Here is a 16,471-nt window from a genome sequence, read left to right as displayed (position 1 = left end):
ATGTGAAAGGGGGCAGAGTGAGTGGAGGTGTACAAATTTCACAACTGTTTTCAGTTGTAGACTGGACAGCTGTCTCACGCTGGGTGGAAGTGACTCCACTGTTGTCTTTATTTGGCAGTTAAGCGTCATTTAAGAAGTGTGCGGGTGCCGAGCTGACAAGCAGTAGACTGGGATATAGCTTTTTGATGTGTCAACTTGGCTAGGCTACAGCCCACACTTATTAAATCAAACACTAATCTAGATGCTGCTGTGAAGGGATTTGGTAAATGTAATTAAAGTCACTAATCAATTGGCCTTAAATTAGAGATAGTACCCTGGTGGGCCTGGATTAATCAGTTGGGAGGCCTTAAAAGCATGCTGAGGCTTTTTTTTTTTTTTTAAGAGAGAAAAGAAATTCTTGCCTACAGACAATAGCTTCAGCCTGTGGGAGTTCTAGCTACCTGTCTAGTTCCTGACAGCCTGCCCTATAGATTTTGGACTTGTTCAGTCATATCCATTGTGTAAGCCAATACCCTGTACTAAATCTATGTCTATATATCTATATCTATTTATACATAACACACATACATATATAGTCCATACATCTAAATCAATCCATATGTATAAAACCTGTCCTTTTATCTACCTACCTATCATCTCTTGCTGGCTGTTTCCCTGGTTGGAACTTACTGATACAACTCTATCTGATCCATGTTATGGAAACTAGATTTAAAGCAGGATAAAATATGACTTGGAAATAGACACCACCCTGCTCCTGCCCCTTTACAGCCAGTGTTATGTCAATGTCTAACAGGAGAGATGAGAAATACCTCTTCTCCCTTTAAAATGGTCTTTTTTTTTTTTAGATGGTTTTATAGAACAACAGCTGGGAATTCTGTGATAAGTACTAAGGAAATAACAAGTGCCGTGGATTTTTTTTTATCACTCTCAGTAATCCAAAGAGATTTGCAGATCTTATCCTAATATAACTCTGGAAATATCTCCGTGAGTGTGTTAACGGCAGGCATTATTAGTCTCATCTTAGAGATAAAGAAACTAGGGCGCAGAGAAGGGACAAGACTTTCCATAGGTGATTCAGCAAGTCTGCAGGTGAGACCCAACAAAACCTGGGAAATTAATTTCCAAACTCTCAATCCTTGCCTGACACCTGATTTGTGAAGGTAAATTTTGAAAAGAGAAGAGGGGAGGGTCGGGGGAGAGGGAAGATAAAGGTACTTCGTTTTGTTTGAGGAAGCAATGTTAAAAAGAAGTCACTCACACAGTGGATTTTAAAGAGAGAAATCCAACAGGGTATCATTAAAATGTATATGGAAGAAATGTAGTAGCTTGAAGAGACTTTTTCAGTGCATTGTGTTTTTTTTTTTAAAGTGTTAACATCTTACTACAATTACGCTTCCATTTTTGCTTCTAAAATGCACAGGGGAAAATATCTGAAAAAGCATGCACCAAAATGTGAAGAGCACGTTACAGGTGAATTTCATCTTGTTTTTGCTTCTCAGCCCTCCCTCACCTTTTCTACTGAATATATGTGTTAATTGTATTTTTTTAAAAAGATTTGTTAAAGAAGTATTCTATTTTCTTGTGATGCTTATTACTCTGTGGACATTCGAAGACAGTCAATTTGATGTAGGGATCTAATACTTCAGCTGCTTCAGAGTGCCCAGGACTCAGCTGGGGAAACTTAAAGATGCCAGTTCCTGGGTTCCCCCACCCCAGCCCCTCCAGAGGTTCTGACTGAGGATGCCTGGGAAAAGCCTCAGAATCTAGAGTTCTAACAAGCTCTCAAGATGATTCCATTATAGCCAACAGCCAGGACAACACTTTGAGAAAAGCTCTGATACGTGTTACTCCTTATTGAGAAGATGTCTCTTCTAAGGTTACAAAATGCTCAATGTATTGAATATGGATAAGTGTGGGAAGACCAAGAGTCACCCTGGTAAGAGTACCCTGGTTTGCCTCCAAATAACTGAGAATGTTTTTAACAGTTCTGAGTAAAACGTGCCCTCACTGCCGTGGCCTCGGGCCCCAACTCCTCCTGTCTGCACCTTTATACTTATGCCGAGCACACTTTGCTCTCCAAAAGTGATCCACGACCAGCAACGTCTTACCTGGGGGCTTGTTAGAAATGCAGAATCTCAGATCCCACCCCAGACCTACTGAATCAGAACCCACATTTTAACAGGATTCAGGAACACTGAACTGGAAGACTGCAGCCACCAGAAATGAGGGCCACAGTCCCCAGTTACAGACTCCACAGGGAGCCCCCATGTCAGGACCCCCATGACAGATTCTCACTGAGCACAGCTAATGCTCCTAGTCCAGCAAAGGGCACGCCTGCCGGAGCCTGACCTTGGTCTGAGATTTGGAGGCCAGGTCAAGGACGTCCTTCCTGTGTTGGGTGTGCTTGTCATCTTTGCCAGTCGACTTCCTCCCTGGCCTCCCTTGCCCAACCAGCCAGGGGCTGAGGACACCCTTCAAAGCAAGGCCATGTGACTAAGCAAGCGGTAAGCTCAGTTCATTCATTTCCTCAGCCCCCCTTTCCGCCTTCTAGAAAAACTCAATGTAAGTCATCATGTTAATAAATGTGGCAGTGTGCAGGCAGAAACACAGGAAAAGCCCAAGATGAAAAGAAAAAACAAAAATCAGCAACACACACACACACACACACAGACTCTAGTCTCTGCAAAGCCGGATATTTCTTTTTCTTGCTTAGCAGGATATGGCATCTCAGGCATATTTTTTTTCCCTCCTTTTTGTGCTCTTTTCCCTCCTTTTTGTGCTCTTTTCCCTTTTTAAATAGACACATTTCAAATGTCAGTGGGTGATAGTGGAGCCAAGTCAAATCGGATTCAGGAGACCAAATTGCTAAAGGGTTTGATCTTTGCAGCTGTCTCTTCAAGGGAGGCTCCAGGAGACTGACCAGTGGGGGAGACTTGCCGATAAGCTCAAGTGGGCATTTATTGTGCTAACTCGGGCCCCCTCTCAGTTTAACCTTTATTTACAGACAGGAACTGAAATGGTTCAGCTTGAAAAGAAAAGTCCTCTTTCCCCCTCCCCCCTCCTCTCCCCTGCCCCATCCCCTGAGGGGATGGAAAAGAAACGAGGCAGAGGTTAAGTGAGGGAGACAATAAAAAAGGACAGAGTCCTTATCTAAAATCTGAGTGACTGACAGAGAGTGGCAGCTCTGTGGCTAGTTTACGGTTTTTTACACCTGCCTCCAAAAATCCCAAAGGAGAGACTTAGGCATATTGGTCCCCACCTTTCCAAGTCAGCCAAATGGAAATCAGACTCCGAACGAACGTGTCCCCACCCTCAGAGGGGCCAAGGCTAATCAGATATCCTCTCTGAGGGGCTGAGTGTCCAGGGACATCTCATATTTTAGCCGAGTAATTCAGTCTTACTTGCCTAATGCCTTACTGAATCTTGTCATCACAGCAGCCAAGTAGAAATTATATCTGCATGCCGTGTGGAGCAGTAAATCCTCGGGCTGTATTCTCAGTCATTCCATATTTCAAGGCGGGGAAGCTTATTTCTACTAGGCCGTTAATAACCGAAGTGACTGAATAAGGAAGGGAAAAGTTTGTGTCCACCACTGGCGCCCTCACAGATTCGGCCTGGGGACAGGAGGGAGGGAGGGTCTGAGGTACCATGTTTTCATGGGACTCACGGCTGGAGTAGTGCCGTGATCCAGGAGAGGGTCCATGGAAGTCGGCTCCTGCATCCTTGTCTGATTAAAACAGGAGGTGCTTCTTAGTGCTGGAGGAGAGGCTGAACGGCCTTTCAGTTTTAAAATAACCCTGGGAATCACAGAGGCTTGCTGGAGGGCAGAGGGAAGCTGGAGGAAGGGAAGAGGACACCAGAGATTTTAAGAGACGAGGATGGAGCTGAAGATGCTAGGATCTGAAGAAGCAAGGCTGAGACTACTTGGGTAGATCAGTGAGTAAGGCCTGGTGAGCCAGGCCAGAATCCTGCTGGTGTGACTGAGACTCCAGCCAGCCTTCCCCACCCAGGTCCCACGTGGAAACCAAGACTGGCTCTCCCAAGACCAGTCCCACATCCGCCCGGGGGAGACACTGCTGAAGCCTCTGAGTGGGCTGATGGTGAAGAGAGGACAAGAAAGAACAGAAGACAAAGAAGGGAAGGGTTGGGGAGGAGGAAGAGAGAGAAGCAGCAGAGGAAAATAATGAGAAAAAAATCTATTTAACCTTGCCCAACCTGGGGCTTTCCAGCTTTACTGGAGTATGACATCATTCTTCCCCTCATAAGATCTGTTACCATTGCACTGATTTATGTGGGGTTCACATAAGTGTCCCTCAGGAACAAACTTGAACACACTTGAAGGAATTCTGCATCACATCAACCTTTTTGCCTACATTTATTCTAAAAAGTATAGTAAATATATCGATTTCATTTTCAGGAGTGTGTGCATGCTTACGAGTGCACCTTTAGGCCCCTCAGTTCAAATTCTCACAACGGTGTGTTAAATTTTCCCATAACAACTGCTCAGTTAAGTATCAAGCACTGACCAGTTTAAAGTGTGAAATTCAAAACTGACTATGGTGTAAACCACATTAATTAATGTTTCTGCATGCCCCATTTATTCTGTGTGTAGGCTATTTTCAAGGTTAAATATTTAATTAAAGCCTTCTGTGCTGACCAGAGGTGTTCCCCTTGAAAACGTTTGTTTAGTGTGGGATAGCAGACCTCGGGAGCCCAGGCCTCTCCCACTCTCAAGCTGTGTGACCTTTGACAAGTCCGTTAGCCTCTCTGGGCCTTGGTTCTTTCAGTGGCAGGATATGAGTGTTGAACCAGATAATCTCTGAGGCCGACTTAGCATCAACATTTATATTTCGAAACCCTTGCCAGAGCAAACCTCCCTAACCATTACTGCCTCGCCATGATCTAAATATTAGACTTGTAAAATGTGAACAGATTTAATTTACTAAAAGCCTCTAATCAAGACCAAAACCTTTTACTTAAACAATTAGAAAACAATTAGCTGGGGAAATAAAAACAATTTTAATTTGCTAAATGGGCTTCCTCCCTCCTAATAGATATGGATAAGACCCTAACTAATGCTTCTGACCACACGGAAACCACACGGGCATCGCTGAGTCTGTGGGCAGAGGCGCGGGCCGGCTCGATTTTCTATTAGGAAAGTGAAAGGCGCTCGCATTAACCTCAGCCTTTTTGCAGTGATTCATATTTAAACATACGCCTAATGTTCGCAGGGCTGAGCGCTCCCCAGTCGTTGATCTATCCTGATGCCTAAAGGCAGATGGATCTCCCACAAGCCCAAGACCATGCACACCTTTGCGATCGTGCCTTTCAAACCACCATGAAGTTCTGTGACTCTTCTAGACTGAACCCCTCAAACATGCTTCTGAGCACACTGAGTTACCCAACAGGAGTCTTTTTTTTTTTAACTCATTTTTTAATGGAGGTACTGGGGATTGAACCCAGGACCTCGTGCATGCTAAGCATGCACTCTACCACTGAGCTATACGCTCCCCTCCACCAAGCCTATTAAATTAGTGAAATGTGAGAGCATCTGGCCCCAAATTCCAGTAGATTCCAGCTAGAAAACTGTTTGATTTTACATGGAGCTCAAAGGAATGGAGAGGCAAACCTCCTCTTTCCACCATTACTCAAGAGCAGTAATAGAGAGCACACTTCATAAACTGCTCTTACTTAATAGAAAGCAATTTTTCTTTCAATTTAGAACACAAAATGGAGTATTCCCCATTTTGGAAGTTCTTTCAGGCTAGTTCCTCTCATCTTTTTGGTTTCTTTTGCCTTCATCCTCTTTGAAATACACATATTTTCATCTTGGGCAAGTTATTCCATCCCTGTGAGCCTCCTTTTCCCATTTATAAAGTGAAACAAAGATTAGCACCACCCCCATTTCAGAAGCTCTTTCAGTTTTTATTTTGCCTTCTCTTATCCTCTCAAAATAAACATGTTTTCATCTTGGGCAAGTTTCTCACTGCTCTGGGCCTCAGCTTTCTCTCTGGTGAAACAACGAGATGGATTCTCTGCGGTGCCTTCAAGCTCTACAGAAAAGTGTGGTGCAGGGATTTCTCACGCAAAAACTGGGAGCTGGGGCACCTGCTGATTTTACTTTTTCTCCCTTGTTATGTTACTTTTCTGCCCACCTTCATCTTAAAGTTTTCTCTCCTTTCTTCCTCCCCCCTGGGCTATATCACAGATGCAGTCCGAGGAGGGCTAAGAGGGTTGACTCTGAGTCCAGACCACTCAAATGTGAAGAGCAGCTCCAGAACTCACCAGGCATGTGACCTGGAGCAAATCTGAGGCTCTTAGAGTCAGTTTCCAAGTCCATAAAGTGTACTGATAATAGGGGCATCTGTTTCAAAGAACCATGAGGAGGATTCAGTGGCTGAGCTCATGAGAAGTGGTTAGAAGAGTGTCTGCCTCCACAAATGTTGGCTTTTGTCATTCAGTCTGGACAAGGTTGTTGGGTTCGCCATTGAAGAGTCAACTTGCACGAGTAGGAGTTCACGAGAATTTCTGGTGGAGAGACGAGGTCTGAGGGAGCCTAGGATGGGGAGGAGGAGGACAGCCAAGTGTCCGTGTTACCCGCAGTCACCCTCACAGACGCCCATGGAGAGAGAGGGTGCAGCCAGCAATGGAACGTGAGGACGCACAAAGCTACTTGAGGGCTAGACCAAAGCAGGACCAAGGGTGAGAAAGAAGGAAGTCTCCCTGACACTTCTGCACAGAACACAAAATTGTTCTTGTGCAGTAAGGCTGGAGGAGAACCCAACAGACTTTGGATGCCACAGAATGGGAACCAAAGGGCACCTGGAGAGAATTCCACCAGGACAGATGTCAGCTGTCCCAGTGAGGACTCCAGCCCCATGGGTGGCGCTGAGGGACTATGTAAGCAGGGATATCACCTGGGGGCAAAAGCTGCACGTCCACGGGTCAAGGGTAAGAACGAGACAGCTGCTCTGTGAAGCCTCTCTGATTCAGGGAGTGGGATTCCGCACAGAGCTGATGTCCTAACAGGTAAAAGTGGATGATGAAACCCTGTGGCCCACAGGTGTGCGTGCCTCCAAGAGGAAGGGGGGATCTTGGGTAGCACTTTGGGGTAAGAAGTTTGCTGTTCCTGAGCTAGACGCACACTAGCTGCACACCGGCTGCAGCCCTCCTCCCCGGAACCACAGCTCTCACCGTTTCTGAACCAAATGTCAGGATACCTGATGGGAATGCCGGCTTGATCCCTGATAAAGCCAACTGGAAAAGGTGGCTTCAGACTACAGCCAGGTCAGCTTGCTAACCTTTCATCCCTGAACTAGGCCAACATGACCTCCCGGGTGCAGGCAGGGGTGGACAACTTCAATGGCCTCCTACAGGGAGAGCCCTCACCTCTGGGTGAGAGCAGAGCCATCAGGGACCCTCCTGGAGGCAGGCAGGTCTGAAGATGGGGGGGCTGGCTAGGCATGCATGAGACATTCTTCCAAACTTATCAAGTCAGGGGAAGGAGAGAAGCCAGGAGGTGACTCAAAACTTCCTCCACATAGAAACACGAAAGTGGAGAGATGAGAGGCTCCCCTCACCAGCCCTCTCCGAGGTCACAAATGCAAATGTTTATGGGGTGTTGGTGTGGCTATGTGTACATACAAGAGTGTCAGAAGGTCATGAGCAGCAGCGGACAGATGTAGGGTCTGGGAGAAGATGCAGCAGGGGCAGAGGTCGCACTTAGGGAACAGGAGCACCCAAGCCCCTTCCAAAGGTGGCCCCCCACCCAGCTCTGGCCAACTGTAGGACCAGGTGCAGGCTGAGCTCCTGAATGAGGATTATTTTTCAACAGTGAAACTTCCTGATTGTTAAATGGTGACACAGAACTCAATCTCACATGGCCCATCGGAGCGCTGCCAGCTTGTGGCCTATTGTATGGTAACCAGGTAATGGCCCAGGAAGGGATGGGTTGCAGGGATAATGGAAAACTAAGCCTGAAGGTGTTTGCTCTCTTGGGTAAGGGCAGAAAAAAGAGGGAGATTTCCTCAACAATGAGTGAGGGGCCCAGAGCACTGGGGCCCAAAGACAGGGTCTCCTAGGGACCCTCAAGACTGGGACAGCTGAGAGATTGCTTTGTCACCCCAAATGGGGGGATTGTAGCCCTTGATCCATAAATATAGGAGGATGAAAGGGTTCCCATCTGGGAAAGAGGGAGATCTTGTCGGAATCTGCCTTGTTCTCCAAGCCCACACCCTCTACTGTCCTCAGTCCATTCAAAAGCCCAAAGAGAGGCGAACCCAGCAGCCAAGTGAGTCACCCAGTCTGGGAGGACTTTTCTTCCATCCTTGCTTCCCTTTTGCTCCCTTCCCCTCTCTAATTGTTTCCAGGGCCAGCGCTGGGGGCAGACACCGTCCAAAGGGCTGCTCTGTTCCTCCCTCCCCCTCTGGAACAGGCCTCACAGGCTGCCCTGTGTTGCTAGTGCCCATTCATCTGGAACTAGCTGCTCACAGCCCCAGCTAAAAAGGCCTTTCATCCACTCATTATCCCTCCACCAAAACCTCAAACGGGAGGAGACTTCAAAGTATCAGGGCTGAGTCTGATTTCCAGTCTGCGGCTGCTCTCCCGCAAGCAAAGGCAGGAGGGAAGTCTCCCACTGCCCTCAGGTTCTGCCTCGCCGGCGGAGTTGTCATCCGTCTCTAGTAACACCCGGTCTGCTGCGTCCCTTTCCTCCTGGATCCTTCCATTATTGTGTCTATTAGAAAAACAAAGGCTTCGAAGAAGGCTCCCCACAGCTCTGCACCGCCCCCTTGCTCTGTTGAGAATCCCCTTCCAGCAGCACAAGCTGCAACGCTCTGTCTTGGAGCAGCCAGTGGGTTGGGTCTTGAAACCAAGAGCCCCTGGCACAGCTCCTGGATTTCTCCATCCTATCCTCCTCCTCCTCCTCCGATTTCATTTCTGATTAGAACCATATTTCTAAGAGTAGATCTAAGACAGGGCTCTGAACAGCAAGTGGAATGGCCATGTCTCCATCCTGATTTTAAGGGTCGTGCCATAACCACCTGGTCTTCTTAGTTCTGGTTTTTTTACTTGGGGTTGAGATGCACTCTCATTCTTTGTAGATCTCTAAACATGTGTCATATGGTCCTCAAGCCCCAACAGAACCAAATATAAACCAGGATCTCTTCCTTCCTTCTCATCACCGTCTCATTTTTTTGAGAGATGCCCAAGTTGGTTGGGCAATACTCCTAGACAGAAACACATTTTTAGTCTGCCAACTGCCTAGACCAAGCATTAATGAAAAGTCTTATGGAGCTTTGAGCAGGTACAAACAAGCTGTTCACTGGATGACTTTAGGCCTGCTGGAATCTTAAGCAACCAATTTCTGACCTGTTGGGTAAACCAAGACTTGAACATAGCCTATCACTAAGAGGTATTTACTATCTGCCTCATGAGCCAACCAGAGATTGGAACATAGACTTTTGACTTAGATGGTATATTTGTGCCCACCCCCTACTCCCACCACCCCCCTACTCCCACCACCTGCCTCCATCCTAAATCTAGCCCTTACAATTTCTGCTTGGGAATACCCACTGAACTGGAACTGAATTATGTGGCCCTCCCTTGCCATAAAACAGCTGCTATTTACTTCTAGCACTGAGGACATTCAGCCCTGACTCTCTGCCCATGGCTTTAACCATTGATGCTTCTCCATTAAAAGCAGCAGCTGTGTCTCAGGAGCCCAGCCAGACCCAAGGTGAAGGAAAGAGCTCCATGTCCTTATCTACTGCTATTGCCTCGTGTCTCATGCCAGCTGGGATGAGTTGACATGAGGCAACTCTAGAAGCAAGAGTAAGAACTCAGCCATTAGCTCCAAGACTTATTGATAACAGTGCCTCATGCACTTCATGAGCCAGCAGTCGGTCTCCTTTGGCTTCTAAGCGAGTGTGCCCAAGCCAGGTGTAAACCATCAGCTGATAAGTTTAGAGCTTAGACCTCTAAGTAGGTGGAGCTAGAGTCTATGTTCTCAAATAGATGTGGAATTGGGTGTTCAGCTCAGAGGTGGGCCTGGGGGACACTCAAAATCACCAGATATACATTGCACAATGTTCTGATAATTTTATTTAAAGACCTATTTTTGGAAAAACAGTTCATCAGTAAAGACATTGCAGGTTTAGAATATAAAATATTTCATGAATTTTTAAGCAAGAATTTGAGTCTTGAAAGATGTTTCCTTGCTTGAGGCAGAAGATCCAAGCAAAACACTGGGACCCCACCCCCCAAGTCCAGCTCAGCTCCTCTGCTTTGCCCCAGGGTTAGAAACTTGGGAAACCTTGATAATCAGGATAATCATTAAGATTTGTCCCAGCTCTTGGATTCTAAAAGTACCTCCTCCTTTCTCTTCTTGGGTCCTTATTCTTTTCAGAGGTGAGACAAAGATATTCCATCAGGTGAAAACTATTTCTCGCCATGTTTGTGCTGTACCATCTACACAAAAAGCCACCCTGATGGGACACTGTGAGAACTGTGGATTCAAGGACATACAAAGCCCTGGGTGGTGAGTGCCCAAAGTCACTGGAACCAGTGGTTCTGCTGTTTACAATCATCTGATACCACTTCACAAGGAGGCGCCCGCTTCTAGCTGTGTGAGCTTGGGCCCATCCCTTAACCTTGGCTGTGTGTCAGTTTCCCCTTCCGTAGAACGGGGTGGTTCTAATAGAACGTACCTCAAGGGGTTGTTAGAGGATGACATGACTACGTATGAAGTGCTTACAGCAGTGCCTGGCAGACATCAAGTTCTAGAAGAGTGTTTTGATGAGTAAATAAAATTTATTATGGACCTGCTCCTTTCTCAAGACATTTTTAAATTTTTAGTTCAAATAAAAAGACTGCCCTTACTGCTGCCACCAGAATTCCCACAGCAGTTATTATACGGATGAGTCGTAGGAGAGGGTTCTTACTCCCCCCTCACCATCAGCACTTTTTCCTCTCCTTACACATGGTGGGGTGGAGAATTTGTAGTAGCTCGTGCTAGTTATTCTAAGTAAGGCCACTCATATTAGTAAGAGAAAGATGTGTTTGGTTCATAGATGCTTGTGATAGGCTTGAATAGTGGCCTCCGAAAGACATCCAATCCTAATCCGCAGAACCTGTGAAGATGTTACCTTACATGGCAGATGTGATCAAGTTAAGGAACTTGAGACGGGGAGATTACCCCGGATTATCCTGGTGGGCCCAGGGTAATCACCACGATCTTTATAAGTGGAAGGCAGGAGGTCAGAGAGGAGAGAAGATGCTACATCGCTGGCTTTGAAGATGAAGGGAGGGACCACGAGTCAAAGAATGGAGGCAGACTTTAGAGGCTGGTAGACGCAAGGGAACGGATTCTCCCCTGAAGCCTCCAGAAGGAATGCAGACTTGATTTTAGATTTCTGACCTCTGGAACTATAAAATAATAAATGTGTGTGGCTTTAAGCCACTAATTTTGCACTAATCTGTTACAGTAGCTACAGGAAAATAACACAGTGCTCTATACCAAAAACTTTTTCCAGATGGAACCTGGAAAGTTCAGCTGCCTTGACCCTGAAGCAAGATGCCCAGACTGAGCCACAGCACAAGTGGAGAAAGAATGCAAGATGATGGCACTTTTTTTAAAAGAAAGATTTGGCATCATCTGCTGGACTCTGTTTCATGATCAGCTAATAACGAGATCATTTGCCATCTGGTCACGAATTGCACCTGCAGGTGTTTCCAAGCATAGCAGGAATTTTTTCCCTTAGAATAAACTTTAAAAGTTCTCATTTTTCTTTTGTTCCATTTCTCTCATTGTTTTTATTGACTTTTATTTACATTTTTGCATATTTATATAATAATACTGACAACTATCACATAGCACAAGCCTTCTGTGTATCAGGCACTGGCCAAAGTATTTACCTGCATGCATTCACTTAATCGCCACAAGAACCTGTGGGAGTATAGACTACAACTATGCCCATTTCACAGATGAGGAAACTGAGGCACTGAGAATAAATAACTTTCCCAAAGTGACACATCCAGGAAGAGTATGAGGCACCCTTCAAAACCAGGTCGTGTGGCTCCAGAGTCCATGAGGCTAACTGCTGTGCTATCTTGTCCCTTATAACAATGAACTTCCTCAGAGCTAAGACCCACTTTTATTCTTACATTTACCTCCCAACTCCCACGCTGCCATGCCAAGTACATTTATTGAGCTCCTGTTATTGCTAACGCTGTGGTAGACACTTTCACATAATCTCTACTATAACCTCAAGTGCCTTGTCCAAGGCCCTACAAATACTATAGTGGGAGAACCCCAACTCTATCGTCTTTCCAAACCACCATGCTAAATTCCAGACTGAGAGCACTGGAGTTGGAGTCAAGAGCCCTGACTGGAGTCTTAGCTCTTCCGCTTATCACCAGCTGTACTACTAATGCCAATCTCCTCACTACTTGGGTCTCTGTTACTTCACCTCGGAAATGGGGGTGATGAAACATAGCCTGTAGGCATTTCAAGCTCCTCCCGGATGGGGCTGGTGATACATCACAGCTGGGACACAGAGCTAGTTCCCAAGGCAACAGCCGTTGTCTGAGGCTGGCTGATAAAGCAGAGCTCTGGAGGGCACTCTACTCTTTCCAGAGTGAAACCCAGCTCTGGCCCCCCTTCCTGGCCTTCTCCAAGAGGAACCACCATCCAGTTGGAGATCTTAGAGATGACTTCCTCCCTGGGAGCAGCAATGCATCACTTGCCCCAACTCCCGTACCATGCATTTGGCGCACATGCTGTTTCTCCCTCCCTCCATCCCCCAACCAGGGTCTCACTGCCACAGGCATCAGCAGCAGCTTAGAGAACCTCACTGTCACATGGGGATGGGGGCAGGAGGCTAATGCCTAGCTGACCCTTTCCTTCATTGTGGTTCCAGACACCTACCCAGGCACTGAAGGAAATGTGAAGATGAAAGGGCTACGGGACCTTCTTGTTTGAAATAAAGGAGAGGGTCCCAGTGCCTGGGAACTAGGCATACCACCAATTTCTACTACTTCTCCAACCCAAGGATAAGGGAGAAAAGCAGCAGCCCAGGGCAACCTCCAACCTCAGCTCCAGGAACCAGGAAAGATTCTCAGTCACCTACCAAATTATTTAAAACATAATTCGAGAGGCCAAGATGGCAGAAGAGAAACACTTGAGCTCACTTCCTCTCATGAGCACACCAAAAATCACAACTATCTGCAGAACAACCATCACTGAAAAAGACCAAAACCTACCAGAGAAGATCTTCCAGAGCTGAAGACAAAGAAGAAACCACAATGAGGCAGGCAGGAGGAGCGGACTCACAATGCAATCAAGTCCCATGCTCCTCAGGTGTGCAACCCACAAACCAGGGAATAATTAGAGCAAAGGTTCTCCCACAGGAGTGAGAGTTCTGAGCCCCACGTCCGGCTCCCCAGCCCGGGGACCCTGCATCAAGAAGACAAATCCTCAGAGCATTTGGCTTTGAAGGCCAGTGGGGCTTAACTGCAGGAGCCCCAAAGGACTGGGGTAAATAGACACTTCACCTCTAAAGGGCACACACAAAATCTCACGCGCACCAGGACCCACGGCAAAGGCAGTCATTTGATAGGAACCTGGGCCAAACCTACCTGCTGGTCTTGGAGAGTCTCCTGGGGAGGCACGGGTCGCTGAGGCTGACCCTGGGAGGGTAGACGCTGGCAGCAGCCGTATTTGGGAGCTGGTTCTCCCATGTGGACGCTGGCGAACACCAGGTAGGTTCCTCTCTCGTTGGCTCCTCGGCACCGAATTAACGCCAAGACCCGGCCCCGCCCATTAGCCTTTAGGCGCAGGCGCTGGGACCCCTCTGGTCAAACAACTGATTGGCTGGAGACACAGCCCCGCCCATCAGCGGACCGGCTGCCGGGCCACCTCTAGACCCCGCCCTGCCCACTAGCAGGCCAACATGAGCTTCAGGACACCCCCGACCCGGTAACTAACTGTGCACCACCCCCAACAGTTACCTAACGCCAGCTCTGGGATCTCCTGGCCCTGCAGCTAGCCTCCAGGACCCGGTTCTGCCTGCCAGTGGTCCAGCAAGGCTCTCGTTCAAATTCGATGGAGATCAAAAGCTTTGCACACATAATTCAGGATTTTAAATTGTTTAACTCTCTGGACATTATAATATGAAATTCTATGGCTTGCTTTTTGGACACTTTACTTTCAAGCACACTTTTGTTCCTCATTATATGTGAATTAAAATAGAGGATTGCCTCTATTATATCAGGTAAGAGATTCATAGCTACTTATGGACTTTACAAGGGCAGGCTATAATCCCTTGGTTACAACTGCTATAACAGGAACAATTCCGTCTGGCTCAGTGTTTCTCAGTGCTGGCTGCAACCATCACTTGGTTGAGACTAAAGGAAGTATCAGTGTCCATATCCCATCCTAACTAGGAAAATCAGAATCTCTGGGCCAGGCGTGGTTTTTTGTTTGTTTGTTTGTTTGTTTGTTGTTTGTTTTTAACTCCTCCGTTGGTATTACCAGGCAGCCAGGATGGAATGTCTGGTTAAGAGCTCAGTCTTTGGAATCAGAAAGACCCACGTTACTACTCACTAGCTATATAGCGACAGCAGGTCCCCTGAGCATCCCTTGCCTTAGTTTATTTTTATTCATCTGCAGGCCAATAAGAACAGTAGCACTTCAAAATTTGTTCATGTCATGAAATACAGAGAACATTAAAATATTCGTAAGAGCATCCCAGGAACTCCAGGAACCGGTAAACAAATGAGGAGAGGTGACCTTCTCAGGTGCTTCAGCTCTCCCGAGGGCTGAGGGGATCAGTACCTATCCACACTGCGTCCCCTTCAAGGCGTGCTGGTGGGGAGGCTTTGCAGAGAAGGGGACGAAGGGGGATTTTTACAAAGTCATCCCATCACAGACTATTAGAGTTAAAGGGGGACCTAAGAAAATGATCTCTTCTAACTCCTTTATTTCAAAGAGGAGGAAACTGAGGCTGGAGAGGTGGGGTGACTCACACAGAGTGCCAAATCCGCATTGGAGGTTGCCTTCGGTCAAAATCAAACCCCTGTCCAGGAGGTGCTTACCCTCCCTTTGATCAGAGGGCAGTCACAAAACAATGCTTCCACGTCTTGTCAGCAGATCTGACTTAACATCACTCTGGCGATTCACCACGTGGATTCATCAGCCCCAATCTCTTCTTGCAGCCCAGGAGACTAACTGAGAGACAACTGTCTTAAAGCTCGGGTACCCGTGCAGAGTGACAGCCAGCAAGTTTCTTTGCTCTTTTTCTTTTCCTTTTCAATCTGTAAAGCTGCAGTGAGTGAATGTGTACAGAATTAAAGCCAGGAGCGCGGGAACAGAGGTATCATCGGAGAGCCGCTCAAGGCTGACAAGTTCACCGCTCGGCATGTTGAAATCGTTTGCTGAAGGATTGTTTTCCCTCCTTCAGGTTTATTTCAGTTGTGGAATGGTTGGGTTTGGGAAGGGGGGCTGTTTGGGTCCTGACACTTGAGCTGCTTCTGCACTGCTGATTCGTAACAGACCCTTGATTCTGGAAAGGCTGGTTGCCTGGTTTACTTACAACTCAACTCCTTCCCCCACCCACCCCCTTAGTTCCATTTCCTCATGCTGCATGGAGAGGAATACCCAGAATGCAAAATAGAAAATGTGCTGGTGACAAAGAAAGGCCAAGATGCCGCTGGTTACATGGGTTTGGAAGTGGAAGCCAGGTGCATTCTCTCCAGTATGGCTGCAGACTGTCTTTGAAACAGATGTCACCCGCTCCTCCGCCATTCTCTTTGCCTAAGGGAGGCGCCGAGCTCCAGAATGGGAGACAATAGGCATTAATATCCATTGGAATGACAGCTGTTTTTGACTCGCTTTGCTCAGGACACGTGTCCCCCAAGCAGAATGATTAGCGCTCCAGCAGAATACGATATTTGTGGGTAATCAAAAGTGAATGGCAAATCGTTTGGACTAACGGGAGGCAGGGTCCTCATCAGCCTTTCTGGAAGTTCCCACCAAGAATAAAAAATGAAGTGAGCACAGAGCAGGAGCCTCCTTCCTACTCATAGCATGGTGGATTTGTTCAGTGTATCCTGGGAAAACTTACCTACCTCGCCAGGGTGTTATGAGGATTAATTAATGTTTGTAAAGTGCTTGGAATTCTGCTGAAGAAATGTACCTTGTCGATGCAAATTATTATCATTCTATAGTGCCTTTCATCTCAGAATCTCAAAGTGCTTCCCCAACAATTAATTAAACCTGACTACACCCCTGTGAGGGAGGAGAGCATCATTCTGCCCTCACTAATACAGCAGAGTTTCTGCCTGAGTCATAGAGTCTAATGTTCAAGTTGCCCTCCAGGAGGGAGAGAGACCCCATTAGCGAGCATCCCTAAGTGCTTCATAATACATGAGTCACTAACAATGCAAGGCAAAGTACTGTACCTGATTCCAATGG

At 47.0% G+C, this 16,471-nt stretch overlaps 1 protein-coding gene and 1 long non-coding RNA gene across 3 annotated transcripts in view; both read left to right on the top strand.

Annotated features, from left to right (window-relative positions):
- The window catches only part of PARD3B (par-3 family cell polarity regulator beta), a 948,983-nt gene extending 937,357 nt beyond the window's left edge, over positions 1-11,626 (top strand). The window contains exons 23-24 of one of the 2 annotated variants that reach the window (XM_072961414.1): positions 10,406-10,537; positions 11,532-11,626. In XM_072961414.1, coding sequence (XP_072817515.1) covers positions 10,406-10,537; position 11,532 — 133 coding nt within the window. In that variant the 3' untranslated portion in view covers positions 11,533-11,626. Of the gene's footprint in view, positions 1-10,405; positions 10,557-11,531 lie in introns of those variants that run through there. The other variant, XM_072961413.1, reaches the window with a different exon arrangement.
- A 1,026-nt stretch (positions 11,627-12,652) lies between these two features.
- Positions 12,653-16,058, top strand: LOC140696641 (uncharacterized). The gene is made up of 2 exons (XR_012073148.1): positions 12,653-14,270; positions 14,669-16,058. It is a non-coding gene; the product is annotated as an uncharacterized lncRNA (long non-coding RNA).
- The last annotated feature ends 413 nt before the right edge of the window (positions 16,059-16,471 follow it).

Source organism: Vicugna pacos, chromosome 5, assembly GCF_048564905.1.
Source record: "Vicugna pacos chromosome 5, VicPac4, whole genome shotgun sequence".
In the NCBI taxonomy this organism is placed as follows: Eukaryota; Metazoa; Chordata; class Mammalia; order Artiodactyla; family Camelidae; genus Vicugna; species Vicugna pacos.
This window is presented reverse-complemented; position numbering and strand designations above follow the sequence as displayed.